Source organism: Engraulis encrasicolus, chromosome 23 (genome assembly GCF_034702125.1).
Source record: "Engraulis encrasicolus isolate BLACKSEA-1 chromosome 23, IST_EnEncr_1.0, whole genome shotgun sequence".
NCBI classification, from domain to species: domain Eukaryota; kingdom Metazoa; phylum Chordata; class Actinopteri; order Clupeiformes; family Engraulidae; genus Engraulis; species Engraulis encrasicolus.
In genome coordinates, this window is record NC_085879.1 from 4,419,153 (window position 1) to 4,437,923 (window position 18,771).

Sequence of the window (18,771 nt, forward strand, 5' to 3'; positions counted from 1 at the left end):
GCAAGGGAGGAGCAGTTGTTGGCTGACCTACCTAGAACAGGGCAGGGTGGGGAACCTTTTTCATTCGAGGGGTCATTTCAAATTCCTCCTAGGGCCATAAAGTCCTCCAAGGGCTGTACTATGAAGAGAAACCAGGATTTCTCTTCAGGCCTATATTGAAGGCAGCTACCTTTAAAAACAGACCCCACCTTCTCTAGGTCCCCATATGACGTGACTGTAATGCAAATGTAATTTCTAAGACTCCTTTACAAAACATGTCATATTTCATGTGAAGGTGCATAACATGAAAATTATATCGGGGGCCCTCGAGACATAGGTTCCCAACCCCTGACCTAGAACATCAACTCAATTTCCCCAGCCAACCACCCTCTTCCTGATACTGTCCTGATATCAGAGGCCACCAAGCAACTTTCAGTGCTGGAGCTGACGGTGTGGGAAAACTGCCTCAAAGAAACCGTGGATAGGGACCATGTCCATGGTGGTATTACACTTTAGTTAACGGACATTAACATTGAGAGGTAGATCTCCAAGTTTGCGGGGCAGGTCAGTCAGTGACTGCCAGTGTAACGGAGGCTAACTAGCACAGAGTTGACGTGGAACGTTGGTAAACCTCCCTCCGATAGCCTCATACAGTCTCGTGCCGTTGGGCCGAGAGACTAGTCTCTTGGCCCAGCGGTATCGTACTGTGTCTCCCATTGCCGAACCGTTGTAGTTGACGAGGTCGCACGCTCGATCCCCGAGGGGGGTGAACAGGTGCAAGATGACCTCCGTCACAGTGGTGCCGTGACCCGGATGGGAGTGAGGTTTAAGGGGGAGAGTGTAACAGAGGCTAACTAGCACAGAGTTGGCGTGGAACGTTGGTAAACCTCCCTCCGATAGCCTCATAAACAGGTGCAAGATGACCTCCGTCACACCAGCAGTCAGGATGGAGGGTGATACAGGCCTACCCACAGAGGTTTTGCAGCCTTGATTGATTCTAGGAACATAGAGCGATGTGTCCAAACTCAATGATGCATCAGCAGATGTATTAAAATCCTGAAAAGCATTAGGTTTACTATCCACATTCAAACCAGTAGGCCTAGGCACAAAAGAGAGAGAGAGAGAGAGAGAGAGAGAGAGAGAGAGAGAGAGAGAGAGAGAGAGAGAGAGAGAGAGAGAGAGAGAGAGAGAGAGAGAGAGAGAGAGAGAGAGAGAGAGAGAGATTAGGGGCAAAATCAAGAAATAAAAGTTACAAAGTGGGAGGCCTGCAGATATTTTGAATTGATTGTAAGACATCCTTCACCTTAGGGTAGGGTAAGTCTATGTTAGGCTATGGATCCTCCTAGTTGGAGCAGTATCAAAACTGCAGTTTTTACTACATTGTTGTGGCAGAATAGGCCTGCAGCATTATTTCTATTGAAGTAGGTCTATTCTGGACATGGGCATTCTATATCAAATAGCCTACTGCTGTGCGTTGTGTTTTGTGCACAAAAGCGGCATTCCCACTGAACAAAGCAACGGTAGTGGTGTAGCAAATTGCTTTCCCACAAGAAATACAGTAGTAAAATAAAAGTTTAAATGTAGGCCCCTACACAAACGTTTTTAAAAACGCGCTTTTTTGCCCCTGTCTTCTCTGTGCGATGCGCGTGTCGTCCTACAATTACGGTAGCACTTACGCATGCTCACTATTCAACATCCGGAAGCGAGAGTGTTGCGGAGAACGATAAGTGCCTAGAAGGAGAAATCCTTTTAAAAACGAAAATATGTCTTAGATTGTTAAGTATTGTCGCTCTAACGCAGTAATATACCATCTGGGAAAAGCAACTTAACTCGGAGTAAACAATCGGAGCTTTTCGGCATCGCATGATACACATAACGGACAACCACTTGAGCTTCAAGGGTCTTGAGATCTGGAGTATCCAACCAACGTCCGCCTGAACAGCTGTTGTCTGAGCTGTCCTCTTTATCCATCGTTTGCCAGTGTTTTATTCAACAATTTTAAAATAATTTTCAATATAAAATATATACTTCCATGACATTTATCTATCGAGCGTAACGAGGTATCGTATCGCGTAAGGTCAATGGACGTGTGCTTCACTAAGGCTAGACTTGTTTATCGAGCTACATGGTATTTGCTTAGCCTTACAGTTAAATCACGCTTTATGGTGTTATATTGTTTTGATATGGATTAGACTAGCTCTATGTGTGAACTAAGGGATAATACTTTTGACCACTAAGGTATATTTATGACCATTTGAGGAATAAGGGTCGTGATTCGTTGGTACAATTGTCAACGCGACTGTATGATATCGGAGGCTATTGTTTTCTTTAATCGCTCTATTCCATAGCCGGTGTCCTTAGCGCGTTTAAATTTCTACATTTCTCCAAACAATTGGTTTATATTACAACCGGACAATGGCCGACTCTTTGAAGACCTTCCAGGTGCATCTCACAGCCGTCATGGACAGTTTGGTCCGCGCGTCGGTGTGTGAGATAACCAAACTGTTCCAGGACACCGTCAACGACTACTTGGTGGAAATCTCTTTGAACAGGAAAGAGACTGAAGCTCTGAAACTAAGATTGCGACTAACTGAGAACAAGCTTAGGAACGAGCGCAAGTATGGCCTCAGTTGGGCGAGTCGGCGGGCCGGAGTCCTGGCTTCGGATGAGACGGGTGGAGGAGGACGAAAAAAACGCAAAGGGGACACAGCCAGTAAGCTCAAGTTCTCTTTTGTATTACAACATTTTTAATGTATTTTCACTGTTGGTCAATTTTCAAAACTCTTCACTACAGTGTGTAATGATTACTCCAGGAATTGTGAGCTGAGTGCACAAGACCTGTGTCGAAATGTAGTAGAGCGTAGTCAAGGCCTATTTCTTTCTCCCATTTTTTTCTCTCCTCGCTCGTTCTCCTGATCTCCTCCTCACCACTCCTGCATTTTCTCCCCTCCCCCAGGAGGAAAAGCAGCGAAGGAGTGGAGCAGGAGAGCGTGGGAGGAGGGGGTTGGAGAAGCGAGAGAGCAGGAGGAGGCGGGAGCGGAGGCGGGGGGCAGGGACGTGTACCTCGTTCATCTGCCCGAAGGAGAAGCGGAGGAGAGGGAGGAGAGAAGACGCGCCTCTGGGGAGGGAAAGGAGCCAGCCAACATCAAAGAGGAGGTGAGGAGCCAATCGGATGGCTAGAAACTGGAGTGCACAGGGAGGGAGGGCGAGGAGGAGGAGGAGAAGCACAAGCACAAGCAGGAGAAGGAGAACCAAATGAGAGGGAGCGAAAGAGAGACACAGCACACCACAGTGTAGCTGCAGTACTCCATCTTCTCATGCATCATACTTGTGCATGTGAATATTTTGGGATGTCATTCATCAGTGTAATCTTTCTGTACATGTGTTTTCCCCCTCTTTTTATATTTGTACGTTATCAGTCTGGAGAGAATGAGTCAAGGTACAGGCCAGACTCTCTCAGGCTGATCAAGGAGGCTCTGCAGATGGAGCCAGCTGATCCCAAGACTAGCAGTGCCCCTCACAGCCACACCAATGGTAAGACATCAATATGGAGGACAAGGATGCTGAAAGAAGAGAGCTTGTAAATGACCATAATAACAATAACAACAACAAAATAGTAGTTGTAATAACAACAGTAATAATAATAGTAATAATAACAATAATAATAATAGTAATAATAATACCAAATTATTATTCATAATAACAACAATATTTACTACTAATAGTTATATTGTTGTTGTTATTATTGTTATGTAAGCGATTTTACCTTTACTGGGGCAGCACATTTCATTTAAAGATGTAGCACAACCTTCAGTTGTAAGGTCAAGTACCTCCAGAAAAAAACACAAGGGTGACGTTTTGAACCTACCCACAAATACCTTCTAAAGCTTTTACCTACACATGCAAGCATCCATTTACATTGTAGATAAATGTGTCAATTGGTGTTATAGGCTACTAGTTCAGTCTAACTATGCGCTTTGCCGCAAACAAGAATAGTGTTTTTTATAATCTGGGCCACTTTTTTTATTCACAAGATTGTTGAAAACATCATTGGCATACATGTAATCTGTTGGTTGGCAATGGCATTTAATGTATGCCCTGCATATATTCTGTATTTTAACTTAACTTGTGGGGACTTTTCCAAACTTTTGAAACTTCCATCTTGTCTCCGTAGTAGATTTAGACCCTGCCTCTGGCTCGGTGGGCTTGGCCTCAGATGACCGTAGCCCGTCCGGCCTATCAGGTGCCCAGGAGGACTGGCACGGCGAGCCGGCCTGCGCTGACGGAGCGGAGGAGGGAGGGGCCAGCGTGGACGAGCTGAGCGGCCTGGAGACGGCACTAAGGGCCGAGCGGGAGCGCGAGAAGGCCCGCTCAGGCCTCAGCAGCCCCACCGGTCAGCACATGGCCATGTCCGGCACGCGCAGCGACCTGGACTACGTCATGAGCCCCAAGTACATCGGGCTGGACGGGCTGTGCAGCTCCACGCAGCACCCCATGTCCCCGCACCGGGCTGCCGGGCCCGCTTCCACCGGCTGGACCAAGAGAGGCAGCCGAGAGCCGGTCAACAGCTCGCCGCCGCTCCTGGACGAGGGCGAAGGACTACAGCTCCCATCGGCCACCGGCAGCATGGAGGAGGAGTCCAACGGCGAGGCCGGCGACTTCCTGCACTTCTGCACGCAGTGCGGCGGCGGCTTCAACACCACGGAGGACCTGGAGGAGCACGCCTGCCCAGCGGCCGGCAGCGCCGACGAGGACCTGCCCTTCCAGTGCGCGGCGTGCGGCTGCGGCTTCACGCACGCCTGGGGCCTGAAGAACCACGAGTGCGTGCCCAGCGGCGAGCGCCCACACCGTTGCGAGCTGTGCGGTAAGCGGTTCATGCACTCGCGCTCGCTGGAGCGCCACCAGCTGGTGCACACGGGCGAGCGGCCGCACCGCTGCCCCCAGTGCGGCCGCAGCTTCAGTCGCCTTGGCAACCTGGAGCGGCACCAGCGCATCCACACGGGCGAGCGGCCGTACGAGTGCGGCGCCTGCGGCAAGCGCTTCAGCCGCGTGGAGTACCTGAAGCGCCACCAGCACATCCACAGCGGTGACCGTGAGCGGGCCGAGGGCCAGGGCCTCCACCAGTGCGCCCACTGTGGCAAGACGTGCGCCGACGCCGAGCAGCTGAAAAATCACCAGTGCTTCTACAACATGTAGAGCGGAAGCCGGAATCAAGTCCACTCTTGTTTAGGAAAAAAAAGAAGGAAAGCGGGAGAGAAAGAGATGCATAACCTCAGACATGAAAATAAAAAGACCACCTGCATTCTGCATTAGCAGTTACACTCCCAGACACCAAGTCGCTCCCTCTCTCTCTTTCTCTCTCACACACACACACACACACACACACACACACACACACACACACACACACACACACACACACACACTGAACAGACAAAGATGACCAACGCTGTCAAGACAATTCAGTAAACAAGTAAACAATCTCCTGACCACAGCCTACAAAAACCAGAATGGTAAAACATGACAGACTGTTGTTTTCTTGTATGTAACATGCAACTTGATTTTAAACCTGTATACGCTCCATGTAGGACAACATAGTTCTGCCATATCATAGCATCTTGAGAGAGGCGGAAACTAAAAACCATTCCCCCCTTGAAATAATTCATCGGTCTAGTTAAAAAAAAGATGAAAACATTAGAATGTGTTTTGTGTTGGAAAGATCCTGTATGATGAAGTTTAAACATTTTTGCAAAATATTTCTCTTCTCATAGGCTCTGCATACTTTCATAAGAAGTTATAATGATAATCGGGGCTCTAAATTAACACCAGTCAACCGGCCAAATGCTGTCTAGTAGAAAAGACCAACTTACTACCCACTTTGACCCATTAGTAAAGTGCGTGTGTTTGGCTAGTAAGATTAAAATCTACTAGCCATTTTGGCTGGTGATGGAAAAAAGTTAATTTAGGGCCCTTATGATGATGGTTTTTCAGTTCTCTGTTTGAAGGCTCATAACCAGTGTAAATGGACGTGCTATTCATGCTCAACCTGTGTCATGTCTTTCATCTGTCCACTAGAAGGCAAGCAGAGCTTTATGGGGAGGCGACAAACTTCCTCTTTTGTACAAGTTTACATAATGTACTATGTGACAATAATAAATGAACACACATTAAAATAAATGGGATGTTTATTTTGTATTTATGTAGTTTTGCTAATGTAGCTGGAGGTCTAGCACCTGTATGACGCAAGTTAAAAACTACAACATTTCCTGACATAATTTGTATTGCCTATCCAGGTTTTAGAAAAACCAGCTGGTAACCTGACTTTGAATTAATCAATTGGCTCCAGAAATCATATGAAAGCCACATACACACACACATATACAACCCTCATGATATTGAATACACTGAAATAAATTTGTTTTGCTGAAGAAAGATTTATCGTTTACACTTTACTTGACACAGGTGTCATATGCATGACATGACATTGTCAAAACAGTGTCATGACAGTCATAGATGAGTCATAAACATGCCAACATCATAAATGGGCAGTCATAGGTAAGCGGTTAGCGTCAGACTTGTAGGCAAAGGTTGGTGGAGGGAGTAATGAACCAGTGCTCTGTCCCCCATCATCCTCCAGGATTGAGGTACCCTGAGCATGACATCGTACCGCTGCACTGCTCCCTTAGGGCGCCATTAGGGGCTGCCCCTTGCACGGGTGAGGCATAAATGCAATTTCATTGTGTGCACGTGTGCTGTGGAGTGCTGTGTCACAATGACAATGGGAGTTGAAGTTTCCTGGGTGAGTTTTCACTTAAAATGTTTTATGTCATGAAAAGTTCACATTGTTAGGGTTGTCTTTACCACAACCGGATATCACTTAATGCCAACAGTCATAAAATGTTAATGACATGGACATAATGTGTATGGCATGCCCATGACTGTGTTTACAACACTGTTATGACACTGTAATGTCATACCTATGTCGCCGGCGTCCAGTAAAGTGTTACAGATTTATCCAATTTGTCATTAAATGAAGAGGAAATGGTCAGATTTTGGCAAGTTCTGTTGCATGCAGGAAATAATGTGAAGAGTAAAGAACGGCAAATAACTCAAATACAAAAATTGATTACTAACCTCAGCAAATTAAGTGGTAGTGCTGTGAGAGAAAAAGGTAAGTACACCCTTTGACATGTCTTACTTTCCTGGGATTATTGGTCCTAAAAATCCAATCTTTACGAAAATCACAAAAATGAAAGTGTCTGCTCTATTACCACTCAAACAATTACGTTATGTTTTTGATGATCATAACATGTAAACATTCTCAAGAGAGGCGATGACTAAGTAAGTACAGGACAGCTTTGGTCGTTCAGGAGCTGGACTGTAGATCACAGGGTTGCAGGTTCAGTCCCCACCCTTACCACATTAACCCCACATTGCTCCAGGGACTGTAACCAATACCCTGTAAATAACAGTAAGTCGCTTTGGATAAACGTGTCAGTTTAGTGTAATGTAATGTAGTAAAGTACACCCTTGGATAAGGATCCTTCAAAAGCTAATTAGATAAGTTCAGATAGACAAAACTATTACACAATTTGAGAGATTTCCAATCCAGTCGCTCAGGTGTCAAGATGCTTTGTCCAGGAAAACACACCAGGGACCTCATTGATAACACTTTGCGTAAAACTGTCCCTAAAATATTGCATACGAACACACCTTACTTTTGGGAAAGACTTTTTCCAATGCACAAAAATATGAGTAGCTTCAAGTAGCTTGAAGACCTCAACTTGCACATTCTGCAAAAAAAGAAAATCACAAAGAATGGGAAAAATATCTGAAATAGTGATTTTCTCTGTTTGAAATCCAATCCAAGTTTGAGTTACCGCCAATTGTGTTACGCATGGCACAGCTGAGGAGTTGCATTTTCAGTAACTTTTTAAAAATCCTGTCAATTGTGTTACATTGCCTGTTAACTTTTTTTTGTTTTTTTGTGCTATAAATCTCTAATGTGTTGCTTAAACTGTAAAAAAAACAATATTGGGGGTTATCTCTGGAGAGGCAAGTCTTTTAGGAGGGGAAACAACTTCAAATTCGACATAACAGGGATTTATGTTGAGAACAGTGTCATTCTGCATCACAGTTTATCACATAATCCCATTTATCAAGCTCATAATTCATATTTTCTATAGCAGTTGTACAGATTAAATAAAAAAATAATATACATTGAAATCATATACATCATTGAAAAATATATAGGCCTATAAAGATTCACCCCTTAGCGCAGCACTATGGCTCTCTGTAATGTCATCGCAATGTTGTTATGATGTAGTTAAGCATTTTCAGCAAGTGAATAGGGTCGCCGGCAACCCCAGCTGCAGTAAGAGGCTACGCTTGGCAATTAGACTGTTTGGAAACGTAAGGTTGTACACCATGGAAATCTATAGGTTATTTATTGACAAAGAATACTGATATTTTGAGATTTTGCTTTACATGAAATGTACCCCTAATAATAAAATGACTCAGGCACTTGTGTATCAGATTTGGTATTTGGTGTTCTAGCGATCAATGGGGCTGTTGAGCCTGCATGGCAATAGGCTGTTACATAACTCATATGTTCAAAAACACAACCTAAATGTTCAACTTCAGTTCCAACTCTTTATGGCCTGCATCTTTTCAGATCACTTTGAACTGAGGTGTAGACTTTTGCATGGAGGTGTGACCTTAAAGTAAACCTCAGTCGGAGGTGAAGTTCTAACTTCTAAGATGTCTTCAGGTTTATTTGACTTGAGTTGGTCTGTGTGTACCGACAGGGGTGTGTGCCTTAAGATAAAGCCCACTACCCCACGTTCTTCTCCAAAACAAGAGCCTAGATGCCATAAGTGACTGCCATAAGTTTATAAGAATTATTCCAACGAACATTGCTTATAAGAATGACTTGTGAGTAAACGCTGGATTTGAGGGTCATCAAGTGATTTTGTGGAACATTATTGAAATTAAGAGCAAATGTCAGCAATTGGTCAAATGTCGTAGGTGAGCTACTGAATCAGCGAAAATCAGACCTACTTTTGAAGTTTTTTAGAATAATCAATTTGGGGGCAAAAATGTTTGTAGTCAAATAATTCTGCTGTCTATTAGATGCTACCTGCACCTGCAAATAGGCTATGGATGCCACAACCACAGTGATGCAGCTTTGGCCTAGTCGGTCAAAAGGTCACTGCTGTCTGTAAGGGCATTGCCACTTGTTCTCCAGTTACTCTGTCTAAAAGTCTGCTGAATGTAATGTATCATTATAATGTCCTGTGTTGATCAGCCTGATCATTTGTGATTGTTGTATGATAGTCTATAGTTGTTTGCAAATAATCTGCCAATCTACAGTAGGCCTACATCAGAAGTTATAGGTCTATGTACATCACAAGTGTCACTCACCGTGCAATACAGCATGATTTGCATGAACTGCAAACGTTTTAAAATTAAACACACCTTGGCCTTTTTCTTTTCATAATCACTGGAGAGCCCGAGATGCGTGCGTTTTTTGAAAATTGACTGTACACACCAAGCTACCGGGTATGTGATTTCCACAGCCTGCTTTGAGAAGGACAGGTGGAATTTTGATGTATAGTTCTGACATGAAATTCAGTGAAGTGGGGAGGGGACGACTAGGCCATGGCCACTTCGTCAACACTTGTGATGTTGACGCACGTTCAGTCACGCTTTTAGGAGTTCTTGGTGCCTTTTCACATGGACTTGCACGGACTCCGCCTAGGAGGCGGACTGAAGAAGTCATCCTTGTCCAAGCGTAGTTTGGTGTCATTTCTCGGGCCAGCATGGATACGGAAGGGTATGCGCTCGAGGAGCTTCACAAAGAACTGACATGTCCCGTGTGCCTGGACTTGTTCCGCGAGCCTGTTATCCTGGAATGTGGCCACCACTTCTGCCGGTTGTGCATTGGGAAATTTTGGGAGGCAAAGTCTGAGGACGAATCGACTTGTCCCCAGTGCCGCAAGACATGCTCCAAAACATTGAAACCAAACTCGCTACTTTGTAACGTTGTAAACAGTGTGCGTCGTGCCAGAATGGTGGATGCGGAGTGTCAGCGAGCACCGTCACCTGAGCCGGCCACTTCCAGCTGTGCTGTTGGTGAGGAGTGCGAAAGTAGAAGTCTTCCTTCCGATATGTGTGTTCAGCACGAAGAGAGACTAAAGCTGTTCTGTGAAGATGACCAGGTGGCTATTTGTCTCGTGTGTGGGATGTCTCGCGACCATAAAACGCACAGCGTTATCCCCATTAACGAGGCATTTGAAAATTACAAGGTAAGCGAGCATAACGCATCTCATGTAGCGCGCACAATTTACTGCTGTCTACTGTCAAACTTTTCAACAGTAGGCTATTGCTACTGCATTTTGCAGCTGGCACAATAGTGCTGTGAAAGTAGTTGGGCGCGAAAAATGTTGCACTTCAATATAGCATTCAGTGATTTGGCACACAAACATAGAGTCCTGTTGAGCAGTTTTTTCCCACAAGGGAAACACTTCTGAAACCTATTTACACATTGGGTATAGGCCAAGACCTAGGTCATTCAAACATACTATTTAAGTGTGTAGACTTTTGGGCGTGGTAGTCTAACCTGTGGAGTCAGAAGGCTAGAACTCTAGACATTCCGTAATCATTGCATAAGCAAGTCATCCGTCCTCAACTCCTTGATTACTCGTTGACTCCGTCCTTGCGCCCCCCCTCCATGGAGAAAGCCTAGAAGGAATCAAGGGAAGATGGTGGAACTGAACCTCACATCAAATATAAAATGGCTTATAGTGAGTGACATTGATACAGTTCACATAGGCTACTAAACCCCAAATATTACCCCCAAAAGGTAGAGCTGTTTTGTAAGGTGTCTGCTGATGTTGCACAACAGAGAAGGCCTTTGCCCCAGTTTGCTGGCTGAGTAAAGGAAGGATGCTCCTTCAGTTAAATACCAGTCAAGGGTGAACAGCTAATTCCCATATACTGACATTTGTTATGCCAGAAGCCGAGGGTTTACAGAGGAGATGCAAGCTCAGCAAGATGTTGCATTCCCAGCAGAAGTTGAAACGCTTGTCCAAAGTGTACCAAGTTAGGCAAATGTCATCAAGCAGTGGAATTTGACTTCTGGCTATAATGACAAACTCGTGTCCTCCTTGGCTTGTTAATTGGTTAAAGCAGAGAAGCTCTGGCTGTATCCTTGAGAATCCCTCATTGGAACGGCAAATGGAGGTGATGCTGGAAAAAGTATAGGCCTACACATTTATTACACATCTTTTGAACTTGAGTCACTTCACTATGTGCCCTCATGCTGTAGGCTATGTGCGTGCATAGTGTACATACCAGCGCAAAGGTGATCAAAGAAATGGTTGACTTCACACGGTAGCTGGTTCAGGCTGTCCCCTTTTTGATGTACTTGGAGGTATACTCTGTTGGCCTATACATTAGCATTAGGGGTGTGAAAAATAATCGTCATATCGATGCATCGCGATACTTACTCTCACGATACAATGCATCGATTCATGACAAGGTATCGTGATACTTATTTTCTCAATATACTGCATGGATTCATGACAATTGATTATTTGATAACAATAAAATTCGATTTGCCACGAGTTATTTTGTTCAGTAGAGAATAGGTAATATTTCTGTTGTGATGTAAGCTCTCTCCCAGATGATAGAATGCTTAAATAGAATGAACTGACTTAAGAAAGCTACACAGCAACTGACAAATAAGCTGTATTTTACACATTTACTGAAGTAAATATCGCAATGCATCACAGTAGTACATGAATCGCAATGCATCGTGATAGAATCGCATCGTGGCATGTGTATCGTGATGCGGATCGAATCGTGAACCCTTTGCCAATACCCACCCCTAATTAGCATACCTCATTAATTTGGGACAGAAGCAATTAATATATATATATATGTCAAGTAGGTGTACACAAAAAGCAGAGGAAAGACCAAAAAAAGAAAATTGTTTACCATCAAATCGGTCTCCTCCAATTCCTAAATGAAGGTGATTTGGGAAGCACAGGTGCATACGTTTAAATGTGTTTTCCTCAGAGGTCATCACAAAGTAATATTATGTCCCCTGTTTCAGACTCTGAAAGGATAATACCATTCAAAAGTTTGGGGTCACCCTAATTTATCCAGCTATTTTTTGCAATTCAAGTTGTTGACGTCTATTGAGTAGCTTGGCATAGTACAAAGGTGCTGAACTAGCCTGGGCGAATAGCCGACTGTTGACTCCGATGGAGTACAGAGGATGGCGTCGCGAGGCTAGTGCTGAACAGCCAAATATGTAAAAAGGTTTGATTACCCATCAGATTGGTTGAACTGGACAGAAGAGTGAAATCTAATCAACCTGTTCCACACATTTATTAGGAACATGTGGTTTAATCAATTTTTCTACAGACATTTCTTTACCACTGGAAAGGCCAATATCTGCCTGCCCTTTCCAATGGTATGTTTATGACATTTGTTCCTACAGAATTTACAAGATGTGTCTGCTCTTGTGACTTTATTACTTTATATGACATGGTCACATTGGTGATGTTGCCCATTCTTTCAGGGAAATCTGACACAATATCTAGTCATCATGCAAAACTTGAAAAGTGAAGTGAAGTGAAAGCCCAACTGGGAAACTCTAACTTGTCATTGTGACAGCACTCCACAGCACACAAGTGGATACTTCACACTGCACACAGCGAAATTGCATTTATGCCTCACCCGTGCAAGGGGGCAGCCCCCAATGGCGCACGAAAGGGAGCAGTGCGGCAGGACAGTACCATGCTCAGGGTACCTCAGGCATTGAGGAGGATGGGGGAGAGCACTGGTTAATTACCCCCCCCCCACCAACCTGGCGAACGGTAGTCCAACCGACAACTGACGAGTCTGACGACCTAACCACTTAACCATCACTGTCCTATGTTCAGTTTCTAACCGTTTGCTCCCATCAACAACATTCCTGCACATCACAATGATCACATAACACAGACATTATACAGCAATGCTTATTGGGTGAAGTAGTTCAAACTGTCATTCTATGGATCGCCAAGTTCATGGATTTTATACTTTCTTACACAAACTCAGGGATTACAATGTTCCTGTTTTTTTTAGGAAAAGTTGTGTCTGGCTCTTCAAAAAGCGGTGGACCAGAAGGAGGATGCATCTGCTTATCAAAGTCAGACTGATGAGAAGATTTTGGTGCTCAAGGTAAGATTCACATTGTCTTTCAGAGTGCTAACATATTAAGGCTTAATGGGTCCATTTTTCGGGATTTTTCATAAAAAAAGGGGCAAACACAGGTCAATAATAACCATGATTTCATAAATTGGTTAATAACAAAACTCACTTATATGAATAATAAATGTGTTAACTTTTATTGTGAATCTGACTCAAATGTAGCAATATTAGCAAATAGTGTTTCTTGTTTGGAATATGGAGGATGGAGGTCGCAAAAATATTTGTAGGTCCAAAAGGGTGTCTTGGGAGGAAAAGTTTGGGAACTGGTATAGGACATTGGCGTCATGCATCACTGCACCATTTTTCTTTGCATTACATTACATTACATTACACTTTGCTGACGCTTTTATCCAAGGGTAGCCTATTTGTTACAGTCCCTGGAGCAGTGTGACGTTAGGTGATTTGCCCAAGGGCATCTCAGCCATGGAGTGAGTTAGGCAATGGAAGGGTGAGATTCAAACCTGCAACCCTCTGATTTAAAGCCCATCTCCTTACAGCTAAGCCACAGCTGCCTTTTTGCACTTTGACCTTGCTTGGTATTTAAATGTGTTATATGATTAATCAAAATGAGGATAATCATTTTTTATTACCTCAGCCAAGGAGGTTATGTTTTCGGTCGTGTTGGTTTGTCGTTCTGTCTGTTTGACTGTCTGCAGGACAACTGATAAAGTTATGAACGGATTTTGATGACATTTTGTGAAGTTATTGGTAATGACAAAAGGAAGAAGTGATTCAATTTTGGTGGTGATCCGGCTCACGATTTGGATGAAGGATTTTTAAAAAAGATTCTTCACCATTGCAGGATAGGGCGAATTATGCCATTCCAGTCTCTAACTCCACAAAAACAAGGCAGAAAGACTTGGAAAAAATAGGGTGTAACAGTCAAATGTTCTATAGTTTGATAGAGGCTTCCTCGGTGGAGGTCTGCACTCTCTGAGTGCATTTGTAGTGTCAAGTATTTATTCATGCACTTCTCAGAAGTTTCAACACAATTGTTTTTTTTCTCTGCAGGGCCAAGCAGGAGACTTGGATCAGCAGATCAGCTCTGAGTTCAAGGAACTCCACGGCTTCCTGTCACAACTTGAGGAGGAAATGAAAGCCGGTCTGAGACTCGCCAAGGAGAAGAAAATGGGACAGCTGAACAACTTGCTCACCAGAACAACTGAGCAGATAAGCCAATTAGACCTCACTGCCCAGACCATACACACCAAACTCAACGAGGAAGAGGACCCCGAAGTACTCACTGTAAGCCAACCCAAAACAGTGAATTAATATCAAAATGATTTTTCACTTATTTGTGTGTCTAGCTACAGTATCTTCCCCTCTGGAAAAGACTTGTTAGTGATTACAGTCTTTAATTAACCCCTAACCTTACTGTCACCAAGATTGTAATGACTAAGTCTTAATCTGTCACTTTAAGGCCCTCAGTAATGTCATAGCAATGTTGTTATGATGTAGTTGAGTATTTTCAGCAGTAAGTGAACAGGCCCGTCGTCAGGCCCATCCGCACAAAGATGCTAGAAATTGGGGTGTTAGTGGAGTGCTATGTAAAGAAGATGAATAAAAATGACAAATAAAAAGTCAAAAAGCGTTGAATTGCAAGGAGAGAGTAAAAGTACAGGAATGAGATTGAAATTGTGATCCCTTGTGTCCATCACCACTAAGTGACCAATGTTTTCTTTTTTTGTCAGGGAATCAAAGGCTTCATTGAGAGGTGAGTAGACCTGCAGGAATTTCCCTTTTTTGCCCTTGTACAATTCAGTTGTATTTGCAGCACTGCAATGGATCTCAAGTATGTCTGTAATGCCTACACCATGGATACAATGTGTGTGTAGGCAGATTGCACATAAGCACATGATGTTCATGATGTGCTGATACTTATGTTTTGCTGTTCCTTCCTCCTCGTGGTGAGTGTGGAGTGCATGTTTGTGAGGCCCAAGCATGACGTGGGGGTGGAGCTGCAGGAGGGGGAGTTCTTAGGCCCACTGCAGTATAGAGTCTGGAAGAAGATGAAATCCACCTTGAAGACAGGTAAACAGACACACACACACACACACACACACACACACACACACACACACACACACACACACACACACACACACACACACACAGAAAGAAGAACACGTGGAAAGCATGCCACCAGCTGCCGAGGTACATGAGTGGTAAATGTAATATAATGTAATGTAATGTAATGTAATGTAATGTAGTGTAGTGCTATGACTAATATGTGTTCAATTTTGCTTAACAGAGTCTATTGGGGTGGGCATGTTTTTGCCAACTGCCTGCTGCTTTATGCATCCTAAATGAAAGTGAAAATGAAACACAAGAGCTTCTTCGACTGTACGTCTTAAGTGTGAAATGAAAGTGTGAATGAACGTGTGTAAATTCATTGCATACAAACTGCAGTAGAAACGATCAGTGCACAAGGGTGATACACATATATTTTAGTGATGTTAAGCAAGCCTAATCTCGTGTGTGAGTTGAACGTAGTGTATATTTTCATAATCTCTCCCTCTCAGAACTAGAGTCGGTAGTCCTGGATCCTTCTACTGCCTACCCTCGCCTTCACGTCTCCCCATGTGGACGGAGTGTCAGCGTCGGTGACATCCAGTCCGATTTGCCCAACAACCCCGAGCGCTTCACCCTCTACAACATCGTGCTGGGAAAAGAGGCCTTCTCCCAGGGCCGCCACTACTGGGAGGTGGGTGCTGTGCACATTCCACATTGCACATTCCACACTGCACATTCCACATTGCACATTCCACATTGCACTGTGATGAAGGGCTAAAGCTGGGCATACACTGTGGTGCGCTCTTTTCAGTCGCCGGTGTTCAGCTCCTGCTCGTACTGTAAAAGTGAATCGCAGGGTCTAAAAGGTCACATCTCACTACTCACATCCTCACACTATATGACCCGAGGGTCAGATGCGAGCAGAGTGTTCACACTGTGCGACATGACAGACTTGTTTACCAGAACTGCACACACACATGCATACGCACATGCAATTACATACAGTACATGAGCATTCAGAAACACACATGGACACTAGGAGTTTTATTTGTCACATGCTTACAACTCCAAACATAAAACATGCAGTGAAATGAGCGCTTGCACTGTGCTTTAGGTGTGTGTGGCGGGCAAGACAGCCTGGGGTCTCGGCGTGGCGGCTGCCTCGGTCAACCGTAAGGAGGAGATCAGCCTGTGCCCGGAGGACGGCTTTTGGACGCTGGTGATGCGGAATGGCGGTGAGTACGAGGCGTGCACGAGCGCCGACGAGTGCCTCCTGTCCCCCAGCCGCAAGCCAGACTGTGTGGGCATCTACCTGGACTATGAGCGCGGCCTGGTGGTGTTTTACGACGCCGGAGACATGAGTCACCTGTTCACCTTTAGCGACGCCCGCTTCACGGAGCCCGTCTACCCCTACTTTAACCCCTGGCCTGTCATCAATGGACGCAACCGCGAGCCCCTCACAATATGCACCCCTCATCTTTGATGGCTGACAGACAAGTCTGAAAATGAACTTTTTTCATCACCAGTCAAAATGGTTTACAGATGTTAATCTTACTAGCCAAACATACACTCACGTATGGGTCAGAGTGGCTAGTAAGTTTTCTTTTCTGCCAGCCAAACTGAATTTTCACAAGCACTTGGCCGGTTGGCTGGTGTTAAATTACACAGCTCACAGATAAAACAAGGACTCAAAACATTCATCAAGCTGAAGAGGTTGTCCGCTTTCTTCATTAGCAAGAGTAACCAGAACATAAAATTGTAACTGTTGAACTATGTCGAAATAACTCAAAGGTTCTTCCAAGATGGTTTGCTGTTGCTAAATTATTAGTACGAACATGTGCATGAGATTTTACAGTCATGGGCAATCTCTTATATGCTAGGCCTCATTATGTGGCACATTGACAGTGTTCTGAAACTTGAGATAATACAGTTTTGGAAGTGAAGAGAGTGTCTTTTAAGGCAATCATATTGTGGGGTGTGGTGCCGCATCGTGAAGAGGACCCTTATCATACAGTATACATGGTGAACAGGGTTCGAATCTGGCCTGGTTCATATCCCAGCCCTACTCCATCTCTCTCTCCCGCTGCTTTGCTGCCACATCTTCACTATCGTAATAAAGACAGAAAAATGCGGAAAAAAAGACAACCATATCATGTTCTGCACAATACATAAATAAAAAAGTTTACACACATTGTTACTGTTTTTGCAACTTCTGCTGCTGCTGGTACAATAAGGTTGTTTTTAAAAAATAAATGTACTTTATTTTAATTCCATTCAAGCTTTTGTGAGCATCGAGTTTTTTTCTCATTCTTTTTAAAAAAAAGTTTTTTTTATGCTTTTATTTGATAGGGAATTTTCATGCCTTCATTTGATAGTGAAGAAATGTCATTGCTTGGGAGAGAGAGATGGGGGGAGGATGGGGAAGACACCTCAGGCTGGAATTGAACCCAGGTACCATGTGGTGGCCACAACTGCCTTTTTATTGCATTCTTGGACAGGGATTTTTGCCCCATCAATGCCTAACGTTTACACCAAATTACAAAATACAGGTCATATGTCCTTGTTAACGCAGAGCTGGAAACATTATTTTTAGTATACCGTATACCCAGTATGACCAAATCATCACTTGACAGTATGCGGTATACCACAACTAATGTCATCTGCATCAGCTGTGGTATACCGCATAGTGTGAAGTGGTGATGGGTCATACTGGGTATACGGTATACTGAAAATAATGTGCTCATGGTGCTACACAAAATCCGAGTTGCATGTGTTACATGTTTTATATTTTAACGCATTACAAGAGGCTTACATCAAAATACATTTTCCTTTTGTGTAACCGTAAAAGTAAAGTGTGTCCGATGATGAAGATATTTGATCAATGTATTTGAGAGATTTTACAACCTTGTCGGCAAAGATATCCGAGTCACAAATTTGCATTCAAATCTAGTAAATTATCTTTTGAGAATGTTTTATTAACAACAGGATAAGAAATTAAGAATATTGTTGAAGAACCCCATGGTGTTTGTGATCAACAAAATACTATGATTGTGCAGTACTATGATTGATGAACTCAAAGAAGTATGGGGAAAGATAATGTCACAGGAGATCAATGCAACTGGTTCTCAGGCATCACATGGGTGACAAAATCAAATGACTCCAACAGACAGTTACAGTAAGAGCCAATAGAGTACAGTAAAGCCACTGGAAAATTACAGGAAAAGTTCATGGATCTGTTCACCATAACCTACAAAAGAAATAGTTGAAGGGAAGACAGGCAGTTTTTGATTTGTTGTGGTTAGTGTCAGGTCAGAATTGTAGAGCTCTGCTAATGATTTAATCATGTAAATAGTGATTTGATCATTTATTCATTTATTAGTTGTATGTGTTGGACAAATAAAACTGTTATATTCAAGACTTGGACACCATGCTCTCCGATTCTCAAAAAATACAGAATGGATTATTTACTAGACTTTATCTGACATTATCTGATTTAGTCTGATGAAGAGCGAAAGC

At 43.7% G+C, this 18,771-nt stretch overlaps 2 protein-coding genes across 3 annotated transcripts; both read left to right on the forward strand.

The window, feature by feature from the left end:
* Nucleotides 1-1,599: 1,599 nt before the first annotated feature.
* si:dkeyp-121d2.7 (zinc finger protein 316) lies at nt 1,600-6,174 on the forward strand. 2 transcript variants are annotated; one of them, XM_063190172.1, is made up of 4 exons: nt 1,600-2,692; nt 2,936-3,135; nt 3,399-3,513; nt 4,157-6,174. In XM_063190172.1, the coding sequence occupies exons 1-4, from the start codon at nt 2,395-2,397 to the stop codon at nt 5,173-5,175; spliced, it is 1,632 nt and encodes a 543-aa protein (XP_063046242.1). In that variant the 5' UTR covers nt 1,600-2,394; the 3' UTR covers nt 5,176-6,174. The 2 variants fall into 2 exon arrangements, with proteins under 2 accessions (XP_063046242.1, XP_063046241.1); XM_063190171.1 differs by having other exon boundaries at nt 1,601-2,692; nt 4,154-6,174.
* Nucleotides 6,175-9,799: 3,625 nt separating this feature from the next.
* LOC134439537 (zinc-binding protein A33-like) lies at nt 9,800-17,435 on the forward strand. Its single transcript, XM_063189436.1, has 7 exons — nt 9,800-10,286; nt 13,117-13,212; nt 14,254-14,487; nt 14,934-14,956; nt 15,155-15,273; nt 15,765-15,946; nt 16,370-17,435. Exons 1-7 carry the CDS (start codon nt 9,801-9,803, stop codon nt 16,736-16,738), a joined length of 1,509 nt encoding a protein of 502 aa, XP_063045506.1. The 5' UTR covers nt 9,800; the 3' UTR covers nt 16,739-17,435.
* The last annotated feature ends 1,336 nt before the right edge of the window (nt 17,436-18,771 follow it).

Excerpts from the sequence above, each read along its gene's own strand:
- si:dkeyp-121d2.7 (XM_063190171.1), top strand. The coding sequence starts at position 2,395 with ATGGCCGACTCTTTGAAGACCTTCCAGGTGCATCTCACAGCCGTCATG. Across the intron at positions 2,693-2,935 it reads ACGCAAAGGGGACACAGCCA|GAGGAAAAGCAGCGAAGGAG; the intron begins GTAAGCTCAAGT and ends CCCCTCCCCCAG. Across the intron at positions 3,514-4,153 it reads CCCTCACAGCCACACCAATG|TAGATTTAGACCCTGCCTCT; the intron begins GTAAGACATCAA and ends TTGTCTCCGTAG.
- LOC134439537 (XM_063189436.1), top strand. The coding sequence starts at position 9,801 with ATGGATACGGAAGGGTATGCGCTCGAGGAGCTTCACAAAGAACTGACA. Across the intron at positions 10,287-13,116 it reads AGGCATTTGAAAATTACAAG|GAAAAGTTGTGTCTGGCTCT; the intron begins GTAAGCGAGCAT and ends TGTTTTTTTTAG. Across the intron at positions 13,213-14,253 it reads AGAAGATTTTGGTGCTCAAG|GGCCAAGCAGGAGACTTGGA; the intron begins GTAAGATTCACA and ends TTTTCTCTGCAG.